The sequence below is a fragment of the Gymnoscopelus microlampas genome (assembly GCF_963454915.1).
Source record: "Gymnoscopelus microlampas genome assembly, chromosome: 4".
Taxonomy (NCBI): Eukaryota; Metazoa; Chordata; class Actinopteri; order Myctophiformes; family Myctophidae; genus Gymnoscopelus; species Gymnoscopelus microlampas.
Window position 1 is genome coordinate 18,315,680 of NC_139941.1, and position 24,100 is coordinate 18,339,779.

General features: G+C 42.4%; 1 protein-coding gene across 6 annotated transcripts; it reads right to left on the reverse strand.

Moving 5' to 3' along the window:
• Nucleotides 1–1,734: 1,734 nt before the first annotated feature.
• Nucleotides 1,735–24,100, reverse strand: slc39a14 (solute carrier family 39 member 14). 6 transcript variants are annotated; one of them, XM_084055297.1, is made up of 11 exons: nt 23,839–24,100; nt 22,634–22,752; nt 17,609–17,795; nt 16,841–17,183; nt 15,271–15,448; nt 13,390–13,559; nt 10,561–10,683; nt 8,020–8,196; nt 5,786–6,011; nt 5,343–5,527; nt 1,737–5,190 (listed from the first exon to the last, which is right to left on the reverse strand). In XM_084055297.1, exons 4-11 carry the CDS (start codon nt 17,153–17,155, stop codon nt 5,038–5,040), a joined length of 1,527 nt encoding a protein of 508 aa, XP_083911423.1. In that variant the 5' UTR covers nt 17,156–17,183; nt 17,609–17,795; nt 22,634–22,752; nt 23,839–24,100; the 3' UTR covers nt 1,737–5,037. The 6 variants fall into 6 exon arrangements, with proteins under 6 accessions (XP_083911426.1, XP_083911427.1, XP_083911423.1 ...); XM_084055300.1 differs by lacking the exons at nt 13,390–13,559; nt 22,634–22,752 and adding an exon at nt 11,758–11,927 and having other exon boundaries at nt 1,735–5,190; XM_084055301.1 differs by lacking the exon at nt 22,634–22,752 and having other exon boundaries at nt 1,736–5,190; nt 16,841–17,169.

The following is a 24,100-nucleotide window of genomic DNA, read 5'->3' on the forward strand; positions in this document are numbered from 1 at the left end:
TGGTAATAATCACATATTGTAACGGACACACATGGGCACAATAACATTTAGTTGCTGGGTGATAACTCTGTTTTTAGATTTTTTTTATGATTTTCCAAAGAATTACATTAAACTGTATGGGATTTTGTAATATTACAATATTTTATTATTAATAATTTGTGCAGTAAAACATTTCGGTAATAATCACAGACGAGAACATTAGACACAAACAATGTTTTTAGTTGGTTTTATTAAATTTTTACATGTATATATTGAAGTAACTGGGATTTACGATTTCATTGAACGCACCATCAGTCCGCCTAACCGTAAAAAGCCAGTAGCTGCGCAATCATTTTTGACGCGCGGCTAGCGCGACTGACTCTCTCTGAAGAGCGGCCAGCGTGACCGCAGTGTTTCCCACGGCACCTGTTGAAAGCTTTTGTTTCTATTCCGAGTTAACCAGTGTGATCCGGTCTAAAGCCCGCCTACTGTATCCCCTGTGACTGTATCCGGTAAATTGCACTCACCACATCCATGTAGGGTTTCCGTATCCGCTCCGGACCCGGACCGGATCAGCAACATGCAAAGCGACTATGATCCCTAGTATCTACGTGGTGTTAAACATTCTGTATTTGTCCTCCCCCATGACTCGGAGGGACGTTAACACTGTTGAATGGCTTGTTGGTTTGGTTGGTAAAGTGGGCACAGGTAAACTGTGCACTAAAGCAGACTGCACTGAGGAATGGGCACGTGAATTCTTAATGCAATATCTGCCCTAAAATAAGCAAGATAGAGTCTAATAGAGACATACTAAACCATCCGATTCCTTATGTCTCTCTGGAGTATCTGACGTTCAGTTGAATACAGCTAAGCTGTTGATGCCGACTAGTGGCTACAAACGGTACTTCAGCTTCTTTCATCTGCCTTTGTGAATGTATTCCACTGTTCCACAATGAAATAAAATTCCATATAAAATAAAGGCTAAAACTAAAAGTAAACGGTATGACTCTCCAAAAACTGTATTTTTGCATCAGACCCCAAAATCTGGCATTGGCTCTAATTATCAATCATCAACATCACTGACATTAAAAGTTAAAGTGCATCAGTGCAAATGCAAATTGCTATTGTTTACAGCATCCCTCTTCCAAAGGGCCAGCCATCTAGAACATGGGTGATCTTTATATATGTGTCCATTATTATAGTTATATAAATAATTGCAAGAGGTTAAAGTTTAAAGTGATATTATCAGGAGCCTTTTTATCTATTTACCTTGAAAATGTACAGTACAATTTCATTAATTCCACCTACCATATTTATTAAGTATTTGCTAGTGATTAAAGGTGGTTAGAACGTGTGTGTGTGTGTGTGTGTGTGTGTGTGAGATATATATATATATATATATATATATATATATATATATATATATATATATATATATATATATATATATATATATATATATATATATATATATATATATATATATATATATATATATATATATATATATATATATATATATTATTTTCAGCTGATAAATGGGTTCTCTCTCCTGATTGGATGAAATTGGCCCATCTGAAAATGTATGCTGGAGACGAGGAGACCCTGGCTGTTACTGAACAAACACTATACGGAAATGATTACAGAATATAGAGATTTTAACATTTTATCAAAGGACTTTGTTTGAACCCAAAAATATCGCTTATAGCACCTTCAACACAAATATATGGTTAACTTGAGAACACCTTGATAACTTGCCAACATAACACACTGTATTGTACAATAATGATACTTAAAGCATTTGGTGTTGGAAAAGGATGTTTATACAAAAAAGACATTCCCTCAACACACAGAGAGAAGGCCAAGGATGTTTCCCATAAATTACATTAGATACAATACTTTTCAAGATACCGCTGTGCACGTCTGAAACAGGATAAATAAATAATGTCTTTTAAAATATCCAACATTGGTCATTGCTTTGCATCAGAGCAACCACATTAGGAATCTATATAGGAGTATTATCTTTAACTGGACAATATGTGCGCCAGTGCCGTAGCTTTAGTTTTGTGTGTGGCATTTCTTATTGCTTTATTAGATAGAGTACTGTGTAGAGACAGGAAACAAGGGCAGAGAGGGGAGACACGCAAGACAAGATGCTGGAGGTCGTATTGGATCCCAGGTCCTTGCAACTCACAAGGACGTGCCTGCCTGATATATTGTAATAAGTTGTGCATGGATGTCACACACTGAAAATGTCAGATCTACAAGTTGTGATGTACATTTTAAATGAGCTACACCTGCGCTCAACTAAGTAAAACTCAGGCTTAACTGGCTGAGCCACCAGGCACTGCAGCAGCTTTCTTTCTTTTTTGTTCAAAACTGTACGTTACAATGAGCGCTTACAGTATGTGTATTATGAATTGTCCAACTGTTCCACTACTTTGACAGAAACAGTTTATATTAACTCTGCATGAAAAACAAAAAAACAAAAACAAATAAACAATGCATCTTTCTGGCGCCATGGCTTTAAGATAAAGAAATTAAACTTATGAGCTTACAGGTTCATATAAAACAAAGACAAGAAATATCACATGGCTTAAAATAATGTGTATCATCCAGAGATTAGAACAGCTTCCATTATCAGATGGTACATCACTTTATATCTTGGTTTACACTCTTCAGCTGGGAATAACTTAGAAATGGTATGCTACTAAATGATGGTGTAATTATAAAACAGGCCTAAGTTTAGATCACTGTACATTTTTATTTTGTACAGCTCTTTTTCAATTACTAACATTTAATCTAATAAAGAATGCGCAGCTTTTGACAAGTGACCACCTTCACATTGTATAAATGACAGTCCAAGTATGTCTCAAAGGCTTTAACTCAATGTAGCATTAGCATATGAAGGAAAACTGTACAGAGAATGATCCATACAACATCCTACCACCCAGATATCACCTCCTGTATAACCGTTTGACTCAAAATGTGCATCACTAGAGACACCTGCCATCCTTATGCTTATGAGTTCTATGCTTATTATGGTTCTACAGACAGTGTAATGTAATGTCATTTTATCTTGTTAATAATACCACATGGTCCCTTGATAATGATAATGAACCTCACTGCATCCTCTTTACTCAATGGTTCAATCAAACATTAGTACAGTACAGATAGTAAACCGCTTGGTTGTCCTTGGAGATAATGAGCCAAGAGATCTGGCTAGCAACAGAAAAGGTGATTACTATAGAGGATATGCGTGTGACATCATCATCAAACCCGGAAGTTATGCAGGAATGCCTACTGAGTGTCAAAAAAATACTTTCTGGCCTTGACAGCCCATGCATCCAAACAGAAAAGTCATATCTGATTGCATTAAACAACATTAAACAATGTTAAACTCACTGCATGTTGCCTTGCCACTCGATGTGCCATTCACTTTAAGCATGCGCATATCCTCTATTAAATCAAATATGACTCAATATTAGTACAGACAAGGATGCAAACAAGCACACAGTGTGTACTTACGATTCAGCATATACTGCAGTACGTTTAAAACTTTAAACAAGTCTAAAAGAATACATATTTGGGGATTTCAAAACTATAATATGGAAATATAATTGTGATGCTTGAGCGATGGAAAAATGCATTTCTAGAGGCTAAGGGGGTGATCACACTGAGACACATCATTAGAAACCTGTCACCAGAAAAATCATTGTTCTCCTATGGCGTGCCTGGCACTCGACTTGCGCCATGATTTGCACCGCTGGTCAGTGTCACATTTTGCCCAGGCAGCCAATCAATTAAAGCAAGAGGTGGGCTTTACAAATTCATTTCTGAAGCAGCCATGTCTGTAGCGATAGGTCTTGGTGTGATCACATGGAATTAAAAAGGTGGATTGATGCTGGATTTATGCAAGGCATACACAGGTGGCCAAGTATTGGAAATTGATCAGTGAAAAATAACCTCAGAGGGAAAAACAAACAATTGGATTAAGCCACCCAGTAACAGACGTGAGACCATAATTGCTCTCATTTTGCAGAACTGAACCAGGCTTTACTGGCATTCTAAGCACTTCGCAACGCTAAACACAAGTGAATGTATGCCATTCCAGACAGAGTCTACGTCACAATGTAGCCCTTCACCATTCTCAATGGCCTCCCTGTATTTGGTCTTCTAAAAAGTCACATAATTTTTCCCGTTCAGTTTCTTGCAAAAAAAAAAAAAACAATACACAAAAACAGGAAGTTAGTTTGCTTGATCATAATTCATTGGAGACACCGGAGCTATTTTTGGTATGGAATAAAAATGGAAAGGGAGGTGACAATAAGTTCAAAGGTGTCTACAATGCAATTGCATTTACCTGATTGTGCTTATCCCACTTCCTGGGGGAGGTGTATGGGCAAGGAGGATATATTCATATAATGTGTTCATTAACTTTAAATAGGATCTGTTTGAGACTTCCCCACATCCAATGAGAGGAGTTTGAGAAGAGAGAGAGAGAGAAAAAAAAAGACCAGAGTGGCTGATCAGTAGCCTGGGAAGAGAGGCCAGTTTGAGCAACCAGGCAAGTATTGCACGTCAGTTCGCGGTCAACAAAGATTTCATACAGTGCTTCTCATGTATTGTACTGTACTGTACTAGACTCATCTCTCCGGGTCCTTCTGAGCACTGAAGCTATGGGTGTCTCCCACACTGGCAGAGGGAGAGGGGGATGGAGGTCAGTCATGAGAAGGCCAACGAGAGTTCAAAGGATGAACATCTGGAACGTCTTCCAGCAATCTACTGCATATGGGAACTGCAAATGAACTGGGTTTCTAATAGTCCTATAGATGTGCGTGCCTGCCGCACCAGAGACTAGGTCCTGATAATTGGGAGTTGAGGGTAAAATTGGACCTGAGAGGGAGAGGAGATGGAAGGGGGGTGGGATGGGCTACCTTTCGTCCCAACTCACGGTTGTTCCCCTTTAGGACCAGTTTGCACCTGCACAAACCGGCTCTGGTCAGTTCCTGTTCACACAGATCTAGATCTGCTTTGGTCAGCTTGTTTATAGTGCTGCTAGCCCATCTGTATCTGTCCAGAGTAGGTGGTGAGAATGAGCATGATAGCAAAGCCTGTCAGCAGGCCGGCGTTTTGGATAGCGAATGTCACGAGGAATCGCTTGCCACCCGCCTCCTCTTCCTCCCGGCTGACCTCATTCATCTCTGGGAACTGGAAGAGATAAAGGAAGGAAGGAAGGAAGGAAGGAGGAGGCATACGTGTTTCATTATAGATCATCATGTAAAGAGAACGCACACATATGGATTTATACGTTTATACACCTCCCTAATATTCCCCGTCCACACAAGCTTTCTGCCACTAACCATGTCTGCCAATGCAATGTAGAGGAACATGCCCCCTGCCAGGGCGAAGATCCAGTTGGGCGAGAAGCTGTTGCCGGCCAGGATGCCAAACCCCATGCCCAGGTAGCAGCAGCAGGCAGAAAGGAAGTTGAAGAACAGCGCCTGCTGGATGCTCATGCCAGCATTCAGCAAGATAACAAAATCACCTGTTGAGAGGGAAGGACGGAGATAAGAGACAGTATTGAGTATTGTTTTTGTTTTTTTGTAAAAGACGAACAAAGACAACCCTGTAACTGCAGGATAAAAACAAACTTCTTATATTGATTAGCTAAGTATGGCCAGCAGCAGGAAATATTATGAATACTAACTAACTAACTGACTGAATAAGAGCAACTGGATTCAGAGTATGCCGGTCATGGCTGAAAAATGTGTGTCAAATAATAGGGTCCTCTCGCAGGACTCACCCAGCTCGTGGGGGAACTCCTCGCACAGGATGGCGACAGAGGTGCTGATTCCCTGGAAGACAGATGCGGTGAAGGAGGCGCCGATGGCCAGGCCATCGATGAAGTTGTGCAGGCCATCACTCAGCGTGATCATCCAGGCCAGCGTGCCGATGTCAGAGTAGGCAATACCCTTCAGCCAGTAGCAGCCACCGCCGGACCGGCGCGTCGCCTCTGTGCTCTGGGACTCCTGAGACATATAAAGCCTGTTTTATACTTTGTCAAACAAGGGTGTCCCTCACCGAAAATAGCACATCTACAAAGCGACGTGTTGTGAGCTTGTAGATCTGTCATTTTCGGCAAGTGACACAGTCATACAACAGAGTATAAATTAAGGGTCAAAGCAGATTCTGTTTAATAATACGAATCTAACGTTTTTGTTATCATATCATCGGAATAAAGGCAAGCATTTCATATTTTGGTGAAGATGTAAATAGCACATAAGAAATATTTATGATACTTCTAGTTTCTGTCGATCGGTTAATTGATTATTTGATTCATCGTTTCTCCTCTACTGACTCTACTGTACTGACTCTGTTTTGTCCATGTTTTATTTATTTACACCTTAATTTGGGAGGGACAGCACATATCAATCAACACCACACATACAATGCAATGTAAATACACCGGATTTAGCAAGAATGCTAATTTCCATCCGTAGTCCCCATACAGAAAACAAGCAACATTACAAAAAGAGCATATATAAACTTTACTAAAAGGTTACAACAGAAGAGAAAAAAGCTAAGTAAGTAAGAGCTAAACACGAATGTTTATTTCAAGTGAGTTAGAGGTCGTCACGGATCCAATTGAACCCAAAAATCTGAGAAAGAATCCGAGAGGGTTCTGGTGCACAGATTGGACTCGCAGTAGGATCATGGTAATTGCAACTGATTTACCAATACGGACCAGACCTGTTATTATTAATACACCTAGGTTTTTTTATATTGTGTCGATTAAAATATCTTTCACATCACATCTGTATCATGAGCCAGTCTCCATCAGTCAATCACAACTCAAACCAATTCATGAGGGAGGAATTGCCAAAATGAAATTGGACGTTCATGATGGATGTTTTTTTTCCCCCTTTTCTTTTTTTGCGATATTAAACACAAATTGCAAGAGCTTGTCTGCTGGTAAATATATAACGCTAGGTTTTCATAATCAAGGCTGTGGCTACTATTTCTTTCCCCCCAATTTAATCGTTATGTCGATTCCCAATACTACCCCATGTAGTCCGTCACTGCCGACCAGTAACGTTTGCCCTTACTGTCTGGATTTGGAGGGTGTAGAAAACCCTGTCTCCTCCGATACACACGACATCGCCAGCTGCATTTTTTCACATGACAGTGAGTAGTTTCACCAGGAATAAGTACTCTTATTCCCTCAGATCCATTTCCCGCTTAACCGCTTAGCAGACCTGATAGCCTTTGTAACACTGCTGGCAAGACTCCTAATACTTATGAGATGGAAATCGACAATTCCACCTTACCGGTTATTCCTGAATGAATCTGTCACTTAAAAGTGTGGAGCCAAGGTGAGATCAAGATGACACTGTGTGCGTGTATGAGTGTGCAAGTAGTTGTATTTGGGTTCGTTTTTTGTTTTGTGATGGATTGTTGTATTGTTTCCCCTGTTGCTTTAATGTCGTTGTTTTGTTTTGTTTTTCTTTCTTTTCCCTTGATTGTGGCTCCTTCAATGTGAAGGCCTGTATGTTTTTTTCACCCTTTCCCCATATGGCACATATCATGATCCGAACACACTGAATCTGTTATCAATGTGCAGAAAAACCAATAAAACAAAGTTTAAAAATTAACAGGCACACCGTCCATCCTAAAGACTGTCTAGTGCAGCGTATCACATATCGGCCTCTGTAACAGGCTTCCCACCCACAAACACGGCCAATCGTGTTTGTTAGAGCACCCGGTCAAGCCAGATGCACCATAAAGGTTATCGAACCCCAAGTTCCCCACGTGGCGGGCAGGAACTTTACCCCTGCACCATTCGGATGCCCTAGAAATGTGGCTATTGATGCCGTTGGTTCACATCCAGCTGTACGTATTGCCACACAGAAACTACAGCACCGGCTTGTACCTGTTCAACTAGTAATACACTTCCCACAGTGCTGTGATACCCCGGTGCGCACAGGTATACACATACATGTATATACCCACATGTTGAACCCTGTGTGTTTCCTGTACCTGTGGTGTCTGTGCAGGGTTGAGCATGAGCTCGCCCTCTCCTGCGTCTTCCGCCTTAGCCAGGCCCAGGCCACCGGCCTCCCCGTTGTGCTTATGTTTCTCCCTCACCCCTTCCTCTGTGTCGCCGTTGGCTGTCGAATAGTGCTCCGCACCGGTGTAGTGGCTGTGGTCGTGGCCCTGGTAGAGATTAAAAAAACGAGAGAGAATGACACATGGACATTAGTCATGATGATCATGATAGTAATAACTGTACCATTCACTGTTTCTCACCAAATCTGTTACAATTCAATATAGTTATTTTGAAATAAAGTTTAAATTGAGTGACCATTGACATTTGGTCATTAATAGGTTTTGGTTACGGTAATGGATAGAGGCTAAAGTATGTTGGTGCCTAAAGTATGTAGGTCAAAGAGTTCCTATAATGGGATCAACAGGTGACCTACTGTAGGTGTCAACATGAGGCTGGGTGGTCCATATGGCTCTCAGGTGAGTGCTCACTAGGGGGAGCTACTTCCCCAGATTCACCACTTGATTGTGCTCAAAACTACTGATTTCTATGAATGAATGGATAGCACTCTGTGACTATATTGGCCTTGTATCCATTCACAATATAACATTTTGCAGACCTGGTTGGTTACATATTCCAATTTTGGAGTTACATCCAATAAAAAGGTATATGCTACAGCTGAAGCATAAAATATCCTGTCAACTCATATTTGTTTATATAGCACATTTAAAACAACAGTTGAACCAAAATGCTTTCCAACCGAGGATGACAACATAGAAACACATGATATACAATAGTCCACATAAGCAAGATTAATGTCAAACTAATTACAAAATAATTGTAATAAAACAAAACATGGTTTAACCTCTGAGCTAAAAGCAATAGAGAAAAGGTGGGTCTTTGGGTTTGATTTTAAATCAGTGTCAGGACAAGACTTAAATGTGGTATGGGAGATTGTTCCAGAGTTTAGGGGCAACAACAGAGACATATTTGAACAAGTAACCAACATACATCTGGATAGTATACAGTAGTTAACATCTATTGAATATAGGCAAAACATAGTGAACAAGGAATGAGGAGCACTAGGGGTGAGTCTAAAGAGGTGAGACTACGGTGGAAAATGGGGAGTGAGTCTTCAGTCCTGAGCGAGGGGAGGTCATTCCACAGCTTAGGAACCAGGAGGGAGGGTCTAGGACAGTGGTTCTCCAACATTTTCATGTCAAGGACACATCTATTTATTTCATATTTATTTAGCTGACCACCATTCGAAAACCTGAAGAATAAAATAGGGCTCAACTGTTTACTTTAAACAGTTCCTCATTTTGCTGGAGACCCCCTTGAACCCCCTCACTCCCCACGACTCCCCAGGCCCCACATTGAGCACTGGCCAGGGTGTCGTAGGACAGGAAGGATAGGCATCCTGTGTCAGGTGATCCAAGTGTGCGGGAAGGGGTGTAGGTGTGGACATGTCCTGAAGTTAAGGGGATGCCATGCCCCTTGTAGGTCATTGGCAGTGTTTTAAATCGGAAGTGAGTAGCAGCAACCAACCGGAAGCCAGAGAAGGAAACGCAGAAGGGGGAGACATGAACCTTTAGGGAGGTTTAAGACCACGTGTGCGCCAGTGTTGAAGCTGGACAGACTCTTTGGTGAAGGGTCTGATCCTCTGGATGCTGTACAGTGAAAAACTACAGAATTAAGTGATCGCTGCAATGTGTGCCTTGAAGGACAGTTCACTGTCAAGGACCACTCCCAGGATCTTGGCAGTTGGAACAGGAGGGTGTTGTAAACGGAAATGGAAAGATCATGTGCATTATGTAAGACAGACATTGGTCTCTCTCTCTCTCTCTCTTTTTTCTTTTACACTTTTCCCCAGGCCAACAGGCAGACCAGCCCCACCCCTAGCATTGCCTTGTAAGTTATGGTCATATCCTGAGGACATACGTGTCAACTTGATCTACAAGTGTCTCCTCTACGCAATTCAAGTACACGTGTGAAGACTCCAGGCACTTGACGTTGAGTCAATAAATGTGGTTATGAATGTGTGAGTAGTACAAAGCTAAAGTACTTATGACACATCATGACACCATGTTATAATCACTCATCAGCAGCCGTTATGCCAGCCTCCTGCAGAACTGGTCAAACCTGCCTTAGATTGAATAGAAAGGTAAAAATGCCGACCTTGGGAGAGACATACAAACGATTAAGATGTGGCTTCTGCTTCTGTTACAATAAGAACACGTGGGAGTAGAACCTTTTACCTACCTTTAAGGCTTTATTTTAATTCAAACCAATAAAAAGGTTCTGGTGTGCACATTCAACTGTGATTGGATGAAAGATAAATTTGTAATTTAAAATATATATATATATATATCCATACCATTATATATTCTAAAAACAACCTGTTTTAGCTCACTTTGTTTTTCTCTTTCAGCAGCACCTTAAGGACCTTCTCGACGAATTGGTAATTTAAAAAAAAAAATATATATATATATCCGTACCATTATATATTCTAAAAACAACTCGTTTTTGCTCACCTTGTTTTTCTGTTTCAGCAGCACCTTAAGGACCTTCTCGACGAAGAAGAACAGGTAGAATCCTCCGAACACTACGGTGGACTTGCTCACATAGAAGTCCACCATCGGGTCAAAACCAAAGGCCTAGTGTACAGGGAGGACAGCATGGTAAGCTTGAATGCAATTGCCCATATTCCCACAGTGGCCATTTTGCTCTTATGTCATTGCCTCTCCACTCCATCCCCAGATAATGACATGGAGCCAAAATTGCTGCCGTGAGATTATGGTCAATTCTCATGACAGAAAGAATAATACACTGTCATTGCCTAAAAACAGCAAGTTGTGAAACCCAGTAAATGATGTAGGATCAGGGGGTTTTCAGAGGCAGACTGCCTGGGCCTACAGTCAACGTGTGACTAAACAGGCACATTGGAGTTTAGGAGTTATTCTAACTAAGGCTTCAAGGCTTCAAGGCTTAGGGGGTCGTGACTCTGCAGTTTCTGCGGGCCAGTAATTATAGAATGGTGAATTACTAGGTTCTAACTCACTCAGTATAACGTTTTATTATTTTGGTCTAGTACATGGATGGTTCATCTCTGGAATAAAGTGAAAGAGATTTCACATTTGAGACATGCTTTCACTTCTCTGTCATGTCCTGTTGCACAAACAAAATACTTATTGTATGCAAGCCACATTTCAGACTGCCAAACTGTGTACTGTAGCTTTCCCATGTCTTAGTTGACACTACATAATCAAAACCAGATATTTGTTTGGGAGCCTGGTGCTGATTTGCCTTGCATAGTATTCCCTGATTTGAAGGACATGTTGGGATGTGTGCGTCAGTGTTTGGGCCTCAAGGAGAAAAAACATCTCATGACTCAAAACCCCTCAACGTGAGGTAAACAGAATCATTTCGGGGTGATTGTGAAACATAGCTTGTAAGTAGTCAACAGCTATATGTGCTAATGACAAATGCAAACTGAGTCTAGGCAGGATTTAAGGATGGCAGCTAGAACAATTTCACTAGTATTTTGAAGCATGGCAGCTAGAACGGTTTCACTAGTATTTTAGCTTACAGTTTAAGCATTACTTGGTCCCTCAGCAAATTTTCAGGTTAAAAAGCGCTTTTCTAAATACTAAAGGTGCCTTCGTCTGAGTGACCAGCGCGGTAGCTTTCTGTGAGCGGTTGAAACGGGCTCAAGCCAGCGAAAACTCTACCTCTGGGATGAGCTGAAAGAGGGCGTTGGAATACAGCGTGCCAATGGCCAGGGCTATGAAGTACAGCAGCAGCCGCTTGTAAAAGGTTTTCCTCATGAACGGCACCACGCTGGCACCCACCAGCGAACACAAAGAGATGAGCGTCACGCACAGGAACCCATAACCCCACACTGACCACCAGCACAACAGAGAAGGCATGGGGAAAGGAGGAGAGTGCAGAGAAAGAGGAGTAAGACAGACAAGAGAGGAGATAATTAGAATTGATCATTTTTTAAGCCAAAAAATAAACAAAAACATGAGCACACCATGTAGTCCCCACACCTCCCCTAAAAAAAGGAAGTAAGAATCAAATGTGATCACCAAACTGCTGAAAATGGAGAGATGCCAGATAAGGACGCATCCATCTTCCGGTGAGATAATTGGCCCACTGTCCATTCAAAGGACCGATTGTTTGTTAGATCATTGAAAGACCACCGTTCCCGTGCATGTGGAGATAATAGTTGGCTAGGTTTACACCCCCTCCACGGACACACACATGTCCTTTGATCAAGATGAGTGTTAATTACTACAATGAAATTACAGTACTGTGAAAATCCACAAGTGCACACAAACACACACATTGTCTTTGTTTCAGTCAGGCCAGGTGTGTCTGCACCACCCCATTATCTCTTGACAGTAGCCCCAGGTTACACACCAAACAGCTCTTTGAACACACAAAAAGGGGGCAAATGGACTCTAAAATAGCTTAATAAGAGCAAGGGGAGCCCTGCAACCAAGTGTTCCTTTCCCAATTAGAAAAAAAAGAGGACTTTTTAAGGGCATCGCAGTCCGTCGCTCTATTACTGTCTTTTGGCCAAATTACAGTCCTGCTGCACACCACGCAGCGCCTTTAGCCTAGCTTTCTCTGGTGTACTGCATGCTGCATTGTTAAGAACACAGAGTGCAATGAATTCTGAGAGGTAAAAAAAACAAATGGACACTGAGGCTTTTACTGTGCCGTGCGCAGCACAACTGAACAGCAAGCTGGCCAACAACTCTCCAATGTTAGCAACACAGCATGTTTGGCCTAGATCTCAATGCCATGGGATGGGTCAGACACACACACACACACACACACACACACACACACACACACACACACACACACACACACACACACACACACACACACACACACACACACACACACACACACACACACACACACACACACACACACACACACACACACACACACACACACACACTTCTTCCTCTGATCAGCAATGCAGTGAAGTTGATTAACCACAGCCACAACAACCTGCCCATTGAAAAAAGTAAGCCCGAGAAAAAACAACAACAAAAGGAAGCCAAGGAAAAGAGGAAGGAAGGAGGAAGGGGGAGGTAAAGGAAATGCCCCAGGGTAGCCAAACGCAGGATTAGTTTGGTTGATGAAAAAGCCATGTGACGTCATGTGTGAAATAAGGGAGGACTTGCCTGCTATGTGTGTGTGTGTGTGTGTGTGTGTGTGTGTGTGTGTGTGTGTGTGTGTGTGCGTGCGTGTGTGTAGTTTGAAAAAGATAGCGTCAGCTGTCAGGGATGGATGGATGGATGGGTGGGTGGATGAAGGGAGGGGTGGGTTGGATAGCACACCTCAGGCAGGAGCTGGAACACAGCGGTGGAGTAGAGGGTTCCGATGGACAGGGCGATGAAATAGGTGAGCACGCGGTTCATGTAGCCCGCCGTCATGAGGGGAACCAGGAAGGCTCCGGTCAGGGAGAAAAGACTGACCACACTCACACTCAGGACAGAGAAGCCCCACACTGGGGGAGGGGAGGGAAGGGAAGGGTGAGGTAGTTGAAAAGTCAAACACAACCTAGGCCTGTACATGCAGAGCAGAGTTAATGACCTAATGTAGCATTATTCAAAAAGGGAAATAACGTCTCATGTGTTAAACAGGTAATCACTCTGGGGGGGGGCGCGTCCATACCTGTGGAAGGCAGAAAATAAAATAATCTTGCAGACATTAAGCAGGGCCTTGAGGTGGCTCAGCCCTGCAGCATCTGCAGTGTTTACGGAAAAAGAAGGTTTAAATCGTTAAAAGAATTGTTAAATCTGGTTTCCATTTTGTCCTGAGATGAATTTCACCCCCTGCTGAAACTAAACAAGAGATTATGAGATCAGGTTTAGGTACAATACACAAACAGTTCTACAAACGGTTCTATCTGCAGACTCTGACAGAAACAAGGTAGGTGGTGGACATTTAAATAAAATGTTCTGTCTGACTGACCAATCGACTTCAAACTCGCCGTGCGATCGATGTTTCGGTCCTGAGACCTTCATCAGGTTATCTTGATACCTTCATAACCTGATGGTCTCAGAAACAAAACATTGTGTTAATCAATAAAGAATTCCTGATTTCTTGCATTTGAAGACAATGTGCGGGAGTTCGATAAAAGAAGACATCGTATATCCTCCCATGACTAAAGGCTTGCTTATTAATAATAACTCCAACAAGATTCATTGCATATGTGTGACGCACCACCAACTTAACAACCGCATTGTGAGCACGCTTGGCAAGGCCCTGCTGCGCCCTCAAGGGAGGAACGTTGCACGTATTCTCCAAATTCTCCAAGTCTTTCATTACTCGACTTTTTATATCCTCCTCTCCTCTGGACAATTTAGGTTCCACTTGACGGGAAACACAAAAGGCAAACAACGGCCTACGCTGCAGTCCACTTCTCCAAGCCCAGCAGATTGGTAGCAGATGCCAGAGTGGCTTAAAGAGCTCCCAGGGACATCCGGTGGGGTTTTTACAGTCAGCAAACTATACCGTGTTAAAGAGGGAAGCTTGATATAGAGGAAATAGGAGAGGTTTGATAGCAATATGCCTTCCTTTATATATTGGCTTTACCTGGGAGAGTTCTCTGTTGGCCAGTATCTGCTGACCGCAGTGAGATTGTGGGGCTAATAGATGTTTTGGTTTAAAAGTCAGGTCTAGAAATGACATGGGACCCCGGGCCAAAAAGGCCATTCTAACTTTGCTTCTGACCTCCCTGAAGGCGAGCAGATAAAGCTTTAGAGCTGAGATTCATTCTTCTAAGAGTCTTCGATGAATCGGGTATTTTCTCAGAGACAATTTAAGGCAAAGTCGTTAAGAGCATTGAGCAATACTTTACCAGTGTTTTTATGTAACAAAGTTACACATTAACAGAAAAGAGAATGCAATAAGAAGTCATAAAACTTCAATAGTGTGTGAATAGTAAAATACTCCTAATCCTCAGGGCCCTTTCGGGTAAATTTTTACACTCTCAGACTTATAATAACACCAAGGATCTTATTGTGTGAAAGCAGAGTTTCAAAAGGCAATTACACGCAAACAGTCATGAAAACCAAACTTTTCACCACAACATCTCATTTCAGATTTTCACCATTTCATAAAATAACATCCCAGAATGTTTGGCATTACGCAATAATTCATTGTAAAAAATTAAAAATAGATTGAGAAGCCGTGCTTCTAGACAGGATGCTCACCTTCAGCAGCCGTGGGCCTGGGAGGTGCGACAGAGCTGGGCTCCTCCTGTTTCTGTTCCTCACAGGCCCTGGCGTCCAGTTGCTGCAGCATGGTGGGGCAGAGCTCCTGCAGGCCTCGTCCATCCAGACGCGACTGCTCACTGATGCTGTAAACAGCCAGCGTGTCTGCAGGCAGGCACTGTGGATGGAGAGTATACACAGCAGTCAGTCTCTTGTAAAAAAATAAATACAAAATCAGTGTATACAGAACGGGTACAAATGGGGCCTTTTATATATCTCGAAATGTGAAAGTTTGCAGTTTCACCCTAAAAGCCAGCTGAATGGCAGATATCACAATTAAATACTGTAGGTGAGTTAGTAGTAACTTATGCATAAACTGCACAGTAGTATACTCTGTATACTTGTAGATTAAAATGTTCTAATTAACAATACAGTAATATTTAAATGTCCTTCCTGATTCAATATCAAATTAAATTGTTCCGTACACCTGCCTTGTACAAATGAGTGAAACAACATTTTAATGATTTGGCGGCTAACATATAGGAATGTCAAAGGTCTTTGGCAAATGCAATCACAATTTCTATTAATGTGTCTAAAAATATACGGATGATGTACTGGCTGTCATTGGAGAGACGTGAGTTACTTTAGAAGTAAGAACAAAGGCGGTCATTGCCCTGAAGCCTCTGTTGTACTGTTGTTTCCCGGTTACTGGGAATGGGTAACACTGCAAACACATTTTGTACACTTCTATCTCATGACATGCGTACAATGAAGTCAGCAACACTGTAGCTGAAGGCCTCTACAATGAAATTCTCAAACATTTGTTGTCTTGACTACTACAGAAGAAACATCGGGAGAACAGTCGGGTCAGAAGGCGTTAACAAGTAAATGTGTTCACACCTAGTACACGCCAAACATACTGTCGGCTTATGGCGCTGTTGTGATCGTGCGTGAGAAGGATATAACTCCATGCCACGAGGTGGCAGTAGTCTGCAAAGCAGACTGCAAAGTCTGCCTGGGTCTCTGATAGTAGTAAATCCGCTCAAAGCAGATCAAGGAGTTAAGCGAGTCGATCGTATGTGGCAGTAAGCCTGGGAAACATTTTAGTTATCTGGCACCGGTGGCTCCTGGCCCTTCCAGACAGACTTAAGTTGTCCCTTCTACTCTCATGACAGCACCCCGAGGGAGATTTCTAGATTAAGAGGACAATGAGGACGCAATAAACCTCTAGGCCCCATTTGTGGGTTGCCATGGATTTTAGAGTTGTCTTAACTTTTAAGACAACACTGGTGTCTGTACATTTACATAATCTATACTCTAAAATAAATATTGCATTAAGTATATATGGTCAGATATACACGTTCAAACGTTGGTTCACTTGCAGTATTTTAAAACTTTTTTTTAAACAGAATAGCACAACTGAATAATGTCACTCTGCTAGTGCAGCTCTACTTATCGGTCAAAGTTCAAATGTACCAGCATTTGGCTGGTGGCTAATTCAATTACATTTTTGGTTAGGTTACAGTAATTTCATAATGCATGTAACATCAGGTGGTCAGAGTCTTCTCACCTTGGAGCTGTTGGCCTTGGGCCATGTGGCTGGAGGTCTCTCGGTAGCGGTGGTCCCATTGCTGCTGCCGTCGCCTTGGCCCAGGCTGAGACGGGCCAGCAGAGAGCGGAGCTGGGGCACTGTGATGGTGGCGTTGTCACCGTAGCGGGCCAGCAGGTCCTGGAGGACCTGGGCAGGGGATTGGGCCTCCGCCTGGCCCTGCACTCCGCCCAGGGGATGCAGTAACAGCAGAACGGCGAGAGCCAGGGTGAGGGTCAGCTTGCACTGGTGGAGAGCGGTGGCGGTCGCACGGCCATGACCGAACCGATAAATCATGGCTCCTCCGCTAGCTGTAGAAGGGGGCCTGGGATTAATGGCAGAGTGTGAGTTGTAACTAACAGCCACACAAGCACACAAGTGCTACACACATGGCCCTTTGTGACCGACCTGAAGCATAATGCACAGAGGGGACAGGAAATTGTCAGGAAAACGCGTTCACACACACAACAGCTATCTGGAGCCCAGCTGTAACGGGTCCGGATTGGAGGAGTGGGGAGAGGGTTCAAGAACAAGCAAGAGTACACACAACACGGACAGGCGAGGCAAACCCTCCAATTGTTCAACCTTCAGTGCAGGTATACACAGGGTCAGTTCATGCAGTCTATAAGGGTGCTATAACCCTCACAGACTGCATGCTGGTACTGTACCCATAGTGTACTCCACAAATAGTTGCTGACTGAATCATTTGGTTTGGACAAGGAGCCCCATTCATTCCAATAAGACACTCACCTTTGCCTGGCGAGGCCCTTGTGCAGAGCTCTCCGAGTCACTCAGTTCGTCTGGCTGTCTGTCTGTCAGATGCAGAGTTCCGTCTATGATGCCCGTTGCTTGGCAGCGGTTACAGATACGCAGGAACAGTGAGTGCTGATGGAAGAGAGGTCTGGAGAGAACTGCAGGGTCCTCAGAGTGCAGTCGACTGTACAGGAGAGAGGAAGAGAGAGAGAAACAGACACAAGGATGAGCATTGCTACCGCTCAGCAGTGAGGAAGTAAGGAGCACGTGAGGACGAAATACAAGGAGCAGTGGCGACAACCAGCCTTCTTGACATTCCAAGCCTGCACTGGCGAACCACAGACTCGAGTGTAATGCCAGAAGAACCCACAGATCAGCGCTCATTTCCAAGCTGCCGCTGCAGCGAGAGCATTTTCGTGTTGATTCCTGCTCCACACTGTACAGCGAAGGCCATTTAGCGAGCGGTGGAATTTGCCCAGTTCATACCGCAGGATTAAACATTTGATCCAGTTCCCCGTAGAGCTGCACAGCACACTGTGACCCGATATGCCCATAAGGCTTCGGCCCCGTGCAAGGTCAGGCAGGTCTCTGACTCTGGCTCTGCTGCCACTCCTCTATCCTGTTCTGTCACTGAAGAACACAGTACCCTTTTATTTACCACCCCTCCACCCCCTCTCTCTTCAATATAGAAGCAGTTGGTGAGCTGTGCCGTTGGTTTGCTGACACACCCTCCCTGTAGATAGAGGCCAGAGGTAAAGTGAGCCCTCACCTTCCTCGTCATCAATGTTTCATGAGAGAAACAGAGAAGGCAGTCGCGTGTGTGTGAGTGTTTGTGTGTACGATGGAATGTCTGGGAGTGGCAGGAGGCTGCAGCATCAATGTAAAAGATAATAGAGTGCTTTAGACAATGGTCAACAAGTGCTGCTGCCTCATATGGTTACATTTTGAGATCCTGCTAGTAAATCTAACCCCCATCCTAAATGAGATGGGTCCTGGCTGGAGCCTGGGGCATAAATATCCACACAACTAGTTCTGCCATTATTGGCAGTACAACATATTGTTGGCAAATGAACATACATGGTACAATAGTTGTCCAGGAAGGAGAATGCGTATAATTGTTGTTAGTTACCTTTGACACGGTTACCTTGGTTATGACAGGGTCTTGGCTAGAATGGCTACTAGGGCAAAACAAGCACCAAGGACCCCAAAATAAGAACTCTGATCACTACTCTACCTGCTGGGGGTTTATTGTAATAAACCCTGCAAATGAGCAGAACGCTTTGGCTGTCAAATAAATAACTTTTTATCTCTGTAGATACTTATTGGTGTGGCGAGGGTCAAATCAAGTTAGTGCAAACATTTGCTTGGTGACATTTTCATATCAGAGCAGCCTCGGGTCACCACACACACACACTGTGTGTGTGTGTGTGTGTGTGTGTGTGTGTGTGTGTGTACACACAAGTCCAAGGCCTTGTGGTTTGGAGATAAGGGGCAGGCTGACCATCAACACAGCACCAGTCTTGCTTGTAGAAGAAACATCAGGCTATCTTCACCTCGCCCGTAGTAGTCTGTACAGTTCTGACATTTACAAGAGGCAGAGAAATTGCAGGGAAATGCAGGATGTGAAAATGTTTCGACACAGTCTGCTGGTCTCCGATCCCACAGGAATGCGACCGATCCCGTCTCTGTATCGTCCTCTCTCCCAACGTTCATCCTCAGAGAAGATCGCACCCTCCCTAAATCTTTCAATTCTTTCTGGTCAGTGCTTTTCAGTAGAGCTGGGTGATGTGACTTAAAAGAGAGTTCATTGTTTATAATCCTCAAGTCCACATGCAGTATTGAGATATCATGGTTTCTCTAAAGTTACTAAATTACACACAATAGTCAGTGTACCACCCTGATTTATGTCTTCAGCTGAGACAGATTTTTAAAAATAATTTCAGGTTCCTTAAACAATATTAAGATACATGCAGTTGGAGGTGTACCCCACATACATTAAATAGCCTACATGTAATGTGTGAAAGTAAGAAACAATACGAGCTCATTATTTCAAATTATTTTCACCGAAATAACCATCAGCTACTGTACAATGAAATGTAATAAAAGTGCAAAATGCATAAACTCTCAAAACAATGAACAAGCCTAAATTCAACCTGTATCTGTATATAATAAGTCATTTTCTACATGGTTTGCACTTAATTACAAGTGTCACTGTCTAATACAAATGTCAAAAATAGCCAACATACGGAATCATAGTTTTCTCATTAAAAAACATGCTACATAATGAAAGCATATCGATAATCAGAAGCCGTATGACAACAAGGCACAGTACAATAGGTCTAAATGGGTAAAGCCACGTAAATCTCCTGTTAGCATATAATACTGGCCAACACAAGCACAAATGGCCAACTTGTCACCACAATTTATTTAGCATTCATTGTGACTTTTCCACGTGAATGCTCAGCCATGATATGCAATGCCTAAATAAAATAATAATAAAATAAATAAATAAATATAATATAGCCTAAGCCATTGGTTCTCAAAGAGGGGTCCTGGGGGTGGGGTGGGGGGTGTCCAGGGGGTCAAATCTGTTAATATAGCATCACAATAATTTTAACTACTTTATCCATTTATGTTAGCTATTAAAAAATAGCAGATCTACAAGCTCACAGCTTGTACATCTGCTATTTTTGAACATTTCGGGAAAATATTGAAAATAAACCTTCTTTCCTGGGGGTTCCTGGCACATAAAACTTTCAGATGGGGGGTCCGCGGCCTAAGCACTAACACTCTTCACACTTATGTTGCATTGGACAGTCCAGTCCAATTTCGTCCGATGACTGAATATCCACTTCCTGTGAAATCTGACTTCACATAATACTCCACACTGCATTGCGTATTTCAGGTGGATGAAGTACTCGACCCCAGTACTTGAGTAAGAGTAAAGATACTCATGGTCAAATTTACTCCACTACAAGTAAAAGTAGCTCAGTCAAAATGTTACTCAAGTAAGAGTAAAAAAAGTAATTGCTTTTAAATATACTTAAGAATTCAAAAGTACATACTTTGAAAAACACTTAAAAGTACAAGTCAAAGTAAAAGTACATGCTTTTAAAAATACTTAAAGTAAAAGTACATGTAACTGTAATGTTTTCCCAATGAATTTATGACCTTGTAACTATTGTTTCAAGTAACTGTCTGAAACCACCTGCACTGCATGCACTGATGTGCTTGCTTGTAGAACCACTGCGATCAAAGCCTGCAGAAACACCTATAAAAACAGAGATGACTGAGGAATAAGGAACTAAATACTTTTACTCCTATACACCCATACAAGATGAAACAAAGAGGCGAGCGGAGGGGGAAGCCAGAAACACGACTAGTGTGAGAGCATAAGTGTGGCCAATTGCATTTTAGGGAAGAAAACAAAAAACAGCCAACCAAAAGGCCAAACCGCACCAATGCAACTAGTCGCAACTCCTTGCAACTGCCATTGGGGATAACGGTTGCAAGTAGTTGCATGTTGAAAAGAGCTGCATGGCAACTCATTGGTGTGGAGTGGGCTTAATGTACTCGAGTAAGAGTTAAATATTTGTCTTGGAAATGTAGTATCAAAACAATCTAATACTCAAGTAAAGTACAGATCCTCAGAATCTGTACCTAAATACAATACTAAAGTACATTTACTCCGTTACCACTGCGTATTTGTTGGTTAAAATAAATCCATCTCACATAGGGGCACTGCCACTGACTATAGTATATCCCTTCTTCTTTGACAGAGCAGCAGCATAACTGGGCAACTGGAAAGGAGCGGATGCAAACCAACACAGTCACATACAGAAATAAGTAATACATGATACAGCTGGGGGCAATATATTATATATCTATATTGTGATATGAGACTAGATATCCTCTGGGATTTTGGATATCGTAATACCATGAAATGGCATACAGAAGTGTTGTCTTTTCCTGGTTTTCATCCAATTTATAGTGATGATGCAGATCTTATCTACTAGCTGATTGCATCTAGATCTGTTGTATGAGCAGCACCACTAGTGATTACATGAGGTAGGCAAACTTCAGTGAGTTTAACTTATGAGCCCTCACACACACCCAATAAAAACACAGCCAGTGAAAGTTTCCCTGATCATCATCACCTTTATCAGCTGACTGAGCAGAACATGTTCCAGGACCATGTGACACCTTATCAGGTGGAGACGGCAGCCCAGCAGCTTATCCATCACGATGTGAAACGATAATAACCCTAAAAAAGTAGCTAGTTTACTCATATTGTACTCTTTCTTAGACTATTATTATTGTGGTGGCGTTATACTGCTAAGCCAAATCTTACACAGTACAGTGCTGGCACACTGGAAAAGGATGACTATAAAGCCTAATGTATACCTATATAGTTACTTAAGCAAGGGCCATGGAAACTTCTAGACAGTAGTATGTTTTTCATCTACTGTCGTGTCGGCCAATGAGGATTTTAAACAAAATATTTGTGTATTATTCAAAATAACCACACTCTGTGAAATAAAACATTTAAATATTATTCTGCAGTTGCTATCCATAATATTTCAGTATCTGTTCTAAGCATAAAAGACCAGATAGAAAAATATAAATTACTTAAATATAAACTACTTTTTGTTTATTTACGGGACAGTAAATTAAATGAAATCCTGTATCATCATTCTTAGTAACCTGACACCGTATTTTAGAACCAAGGGTATCAGTGCAATAATAAGCAATAGCAATCCAACCGTACAAACACATAAATCTATAAATAAATAAAACATGGACACAAACAACAAAGTAAAATCTAATAGTGTTGATCTCTCAGAGTGTGAAAATAATGACAGTACACCCCAAGTTAAATACTCAAACTCAAGAGTAAAACGGGACCCAAATGGTCCAATTTGGTCATGTTTTACACTGTGAAGAGATAAATTAACACTGAGGATAGTACTGAGTGCCAACCTAACCAATAGCCAACATCATGCACATAGCAAAGCAACATACTTGCCACCAGGAAGATCTCTTAAAATGGTCTAGTAGTTCCTTCACATTCCCATCCTCGAACCAAACTGAAGGGGAGCTCCCTTATCAAGGAACACTTTATAGTGTTGGAGGGTTGGGGCCTTGGGGGAGATAAGCGCCACATTAACAGTCCAACCATTCTCTAAGTCCCATAATAATAGTGTTCGCTTAAGGGAACAGGTGACATCAGCCACCAACACTATCATTAGTTGTGAAAGTAACGGCCACAGGCACAATGTATCCAAAACCAACCAAATGGACAGAATATTCAGATGGATCATTGTCATTACCTAGTAATAGTCACCATGAGAATGCAAAAGTATACCCAGCATTAACTGTAAGGCTTAGCCATAAGGCTTGGTTTTCACTGCATAGTAGAAGTGATCAGGGTTTCATCCATTTGTGTAACTCTGAGTGTTCACATGTACTTTGTCCTCTTGTCAAGCAGACAGGTTAGTGATCTATAGATCAAACGGAGCTGGTCGTTGTCATATCTGTGGTGTATTATATTATTAACATGTGGAATTAAGCAATATGCCCTCTAATACAGTGGTTCTCAAAGTGGGATCCAGGGACCCCCAGGGGTCCTTGAGGGGGTGCCAAATGGACCCTTTGCAGCTCTGTAACTCAACGGGTCCATTTGGTTCCATACCCTCTCAGAGTTATGGGGGTCTTTGAGATTAAACCACTGCTCTAGCCTCTAGTACACTGGACCTGAGATGGCTCTGTACATGGACCGCTTTTTTCCGTCTACACACCAAATATCTTCGCCAACGTGACGATCTACTGGCTAATGTTGGCTAATGTTCCCCCAGCCCAGGAATATGGAAGTGATTCATGTCACGTATGTCACGTATTTATGTCATGTAAATGACTGGCCTGAACCTGAAGTATTCTCAGATATGTCAGAAATTGAGAATGTAACGGTAGAAACACGCACGCACGCGCGCGCACACACACACACACACACACACACACACACACACACACACACACACACAGTGTTCACAAAGCAAGCTATAGCAACGCTCCTTTATAAACAACATGCACTAGCTACCTGAGAAATATAACGCTAGTCAGTCGTGGGCCTGGTGAGTTCATTACCGACAGTAATAGTAATAACAACATAAATGCTCAAACTAAAACTGCTAGCTTTAGCCGCTATATGTAGCCTTGAATTAGCTTACCTAGTGATGCTGCCGCACTGTTCTGTTCTGTTCTATGGAGAATAAATGCTTCAACGCGTTGTCCTCTTTCCGTCATTTATTTACACATTCATATATAAAATGTCAAACAATGCGACACAGGGGAGGAGGGGGGGGCGACCTGCTCACTGTCCCCTCAAAGTCACTTGCCGACGGGTTTTCTAAATGCTCCATTCAATGAATCACAGCGTCCAGGTCGGTCCAGGTTCATGTCCAGCGTGTGGAACGTATGGATGGAGGACAT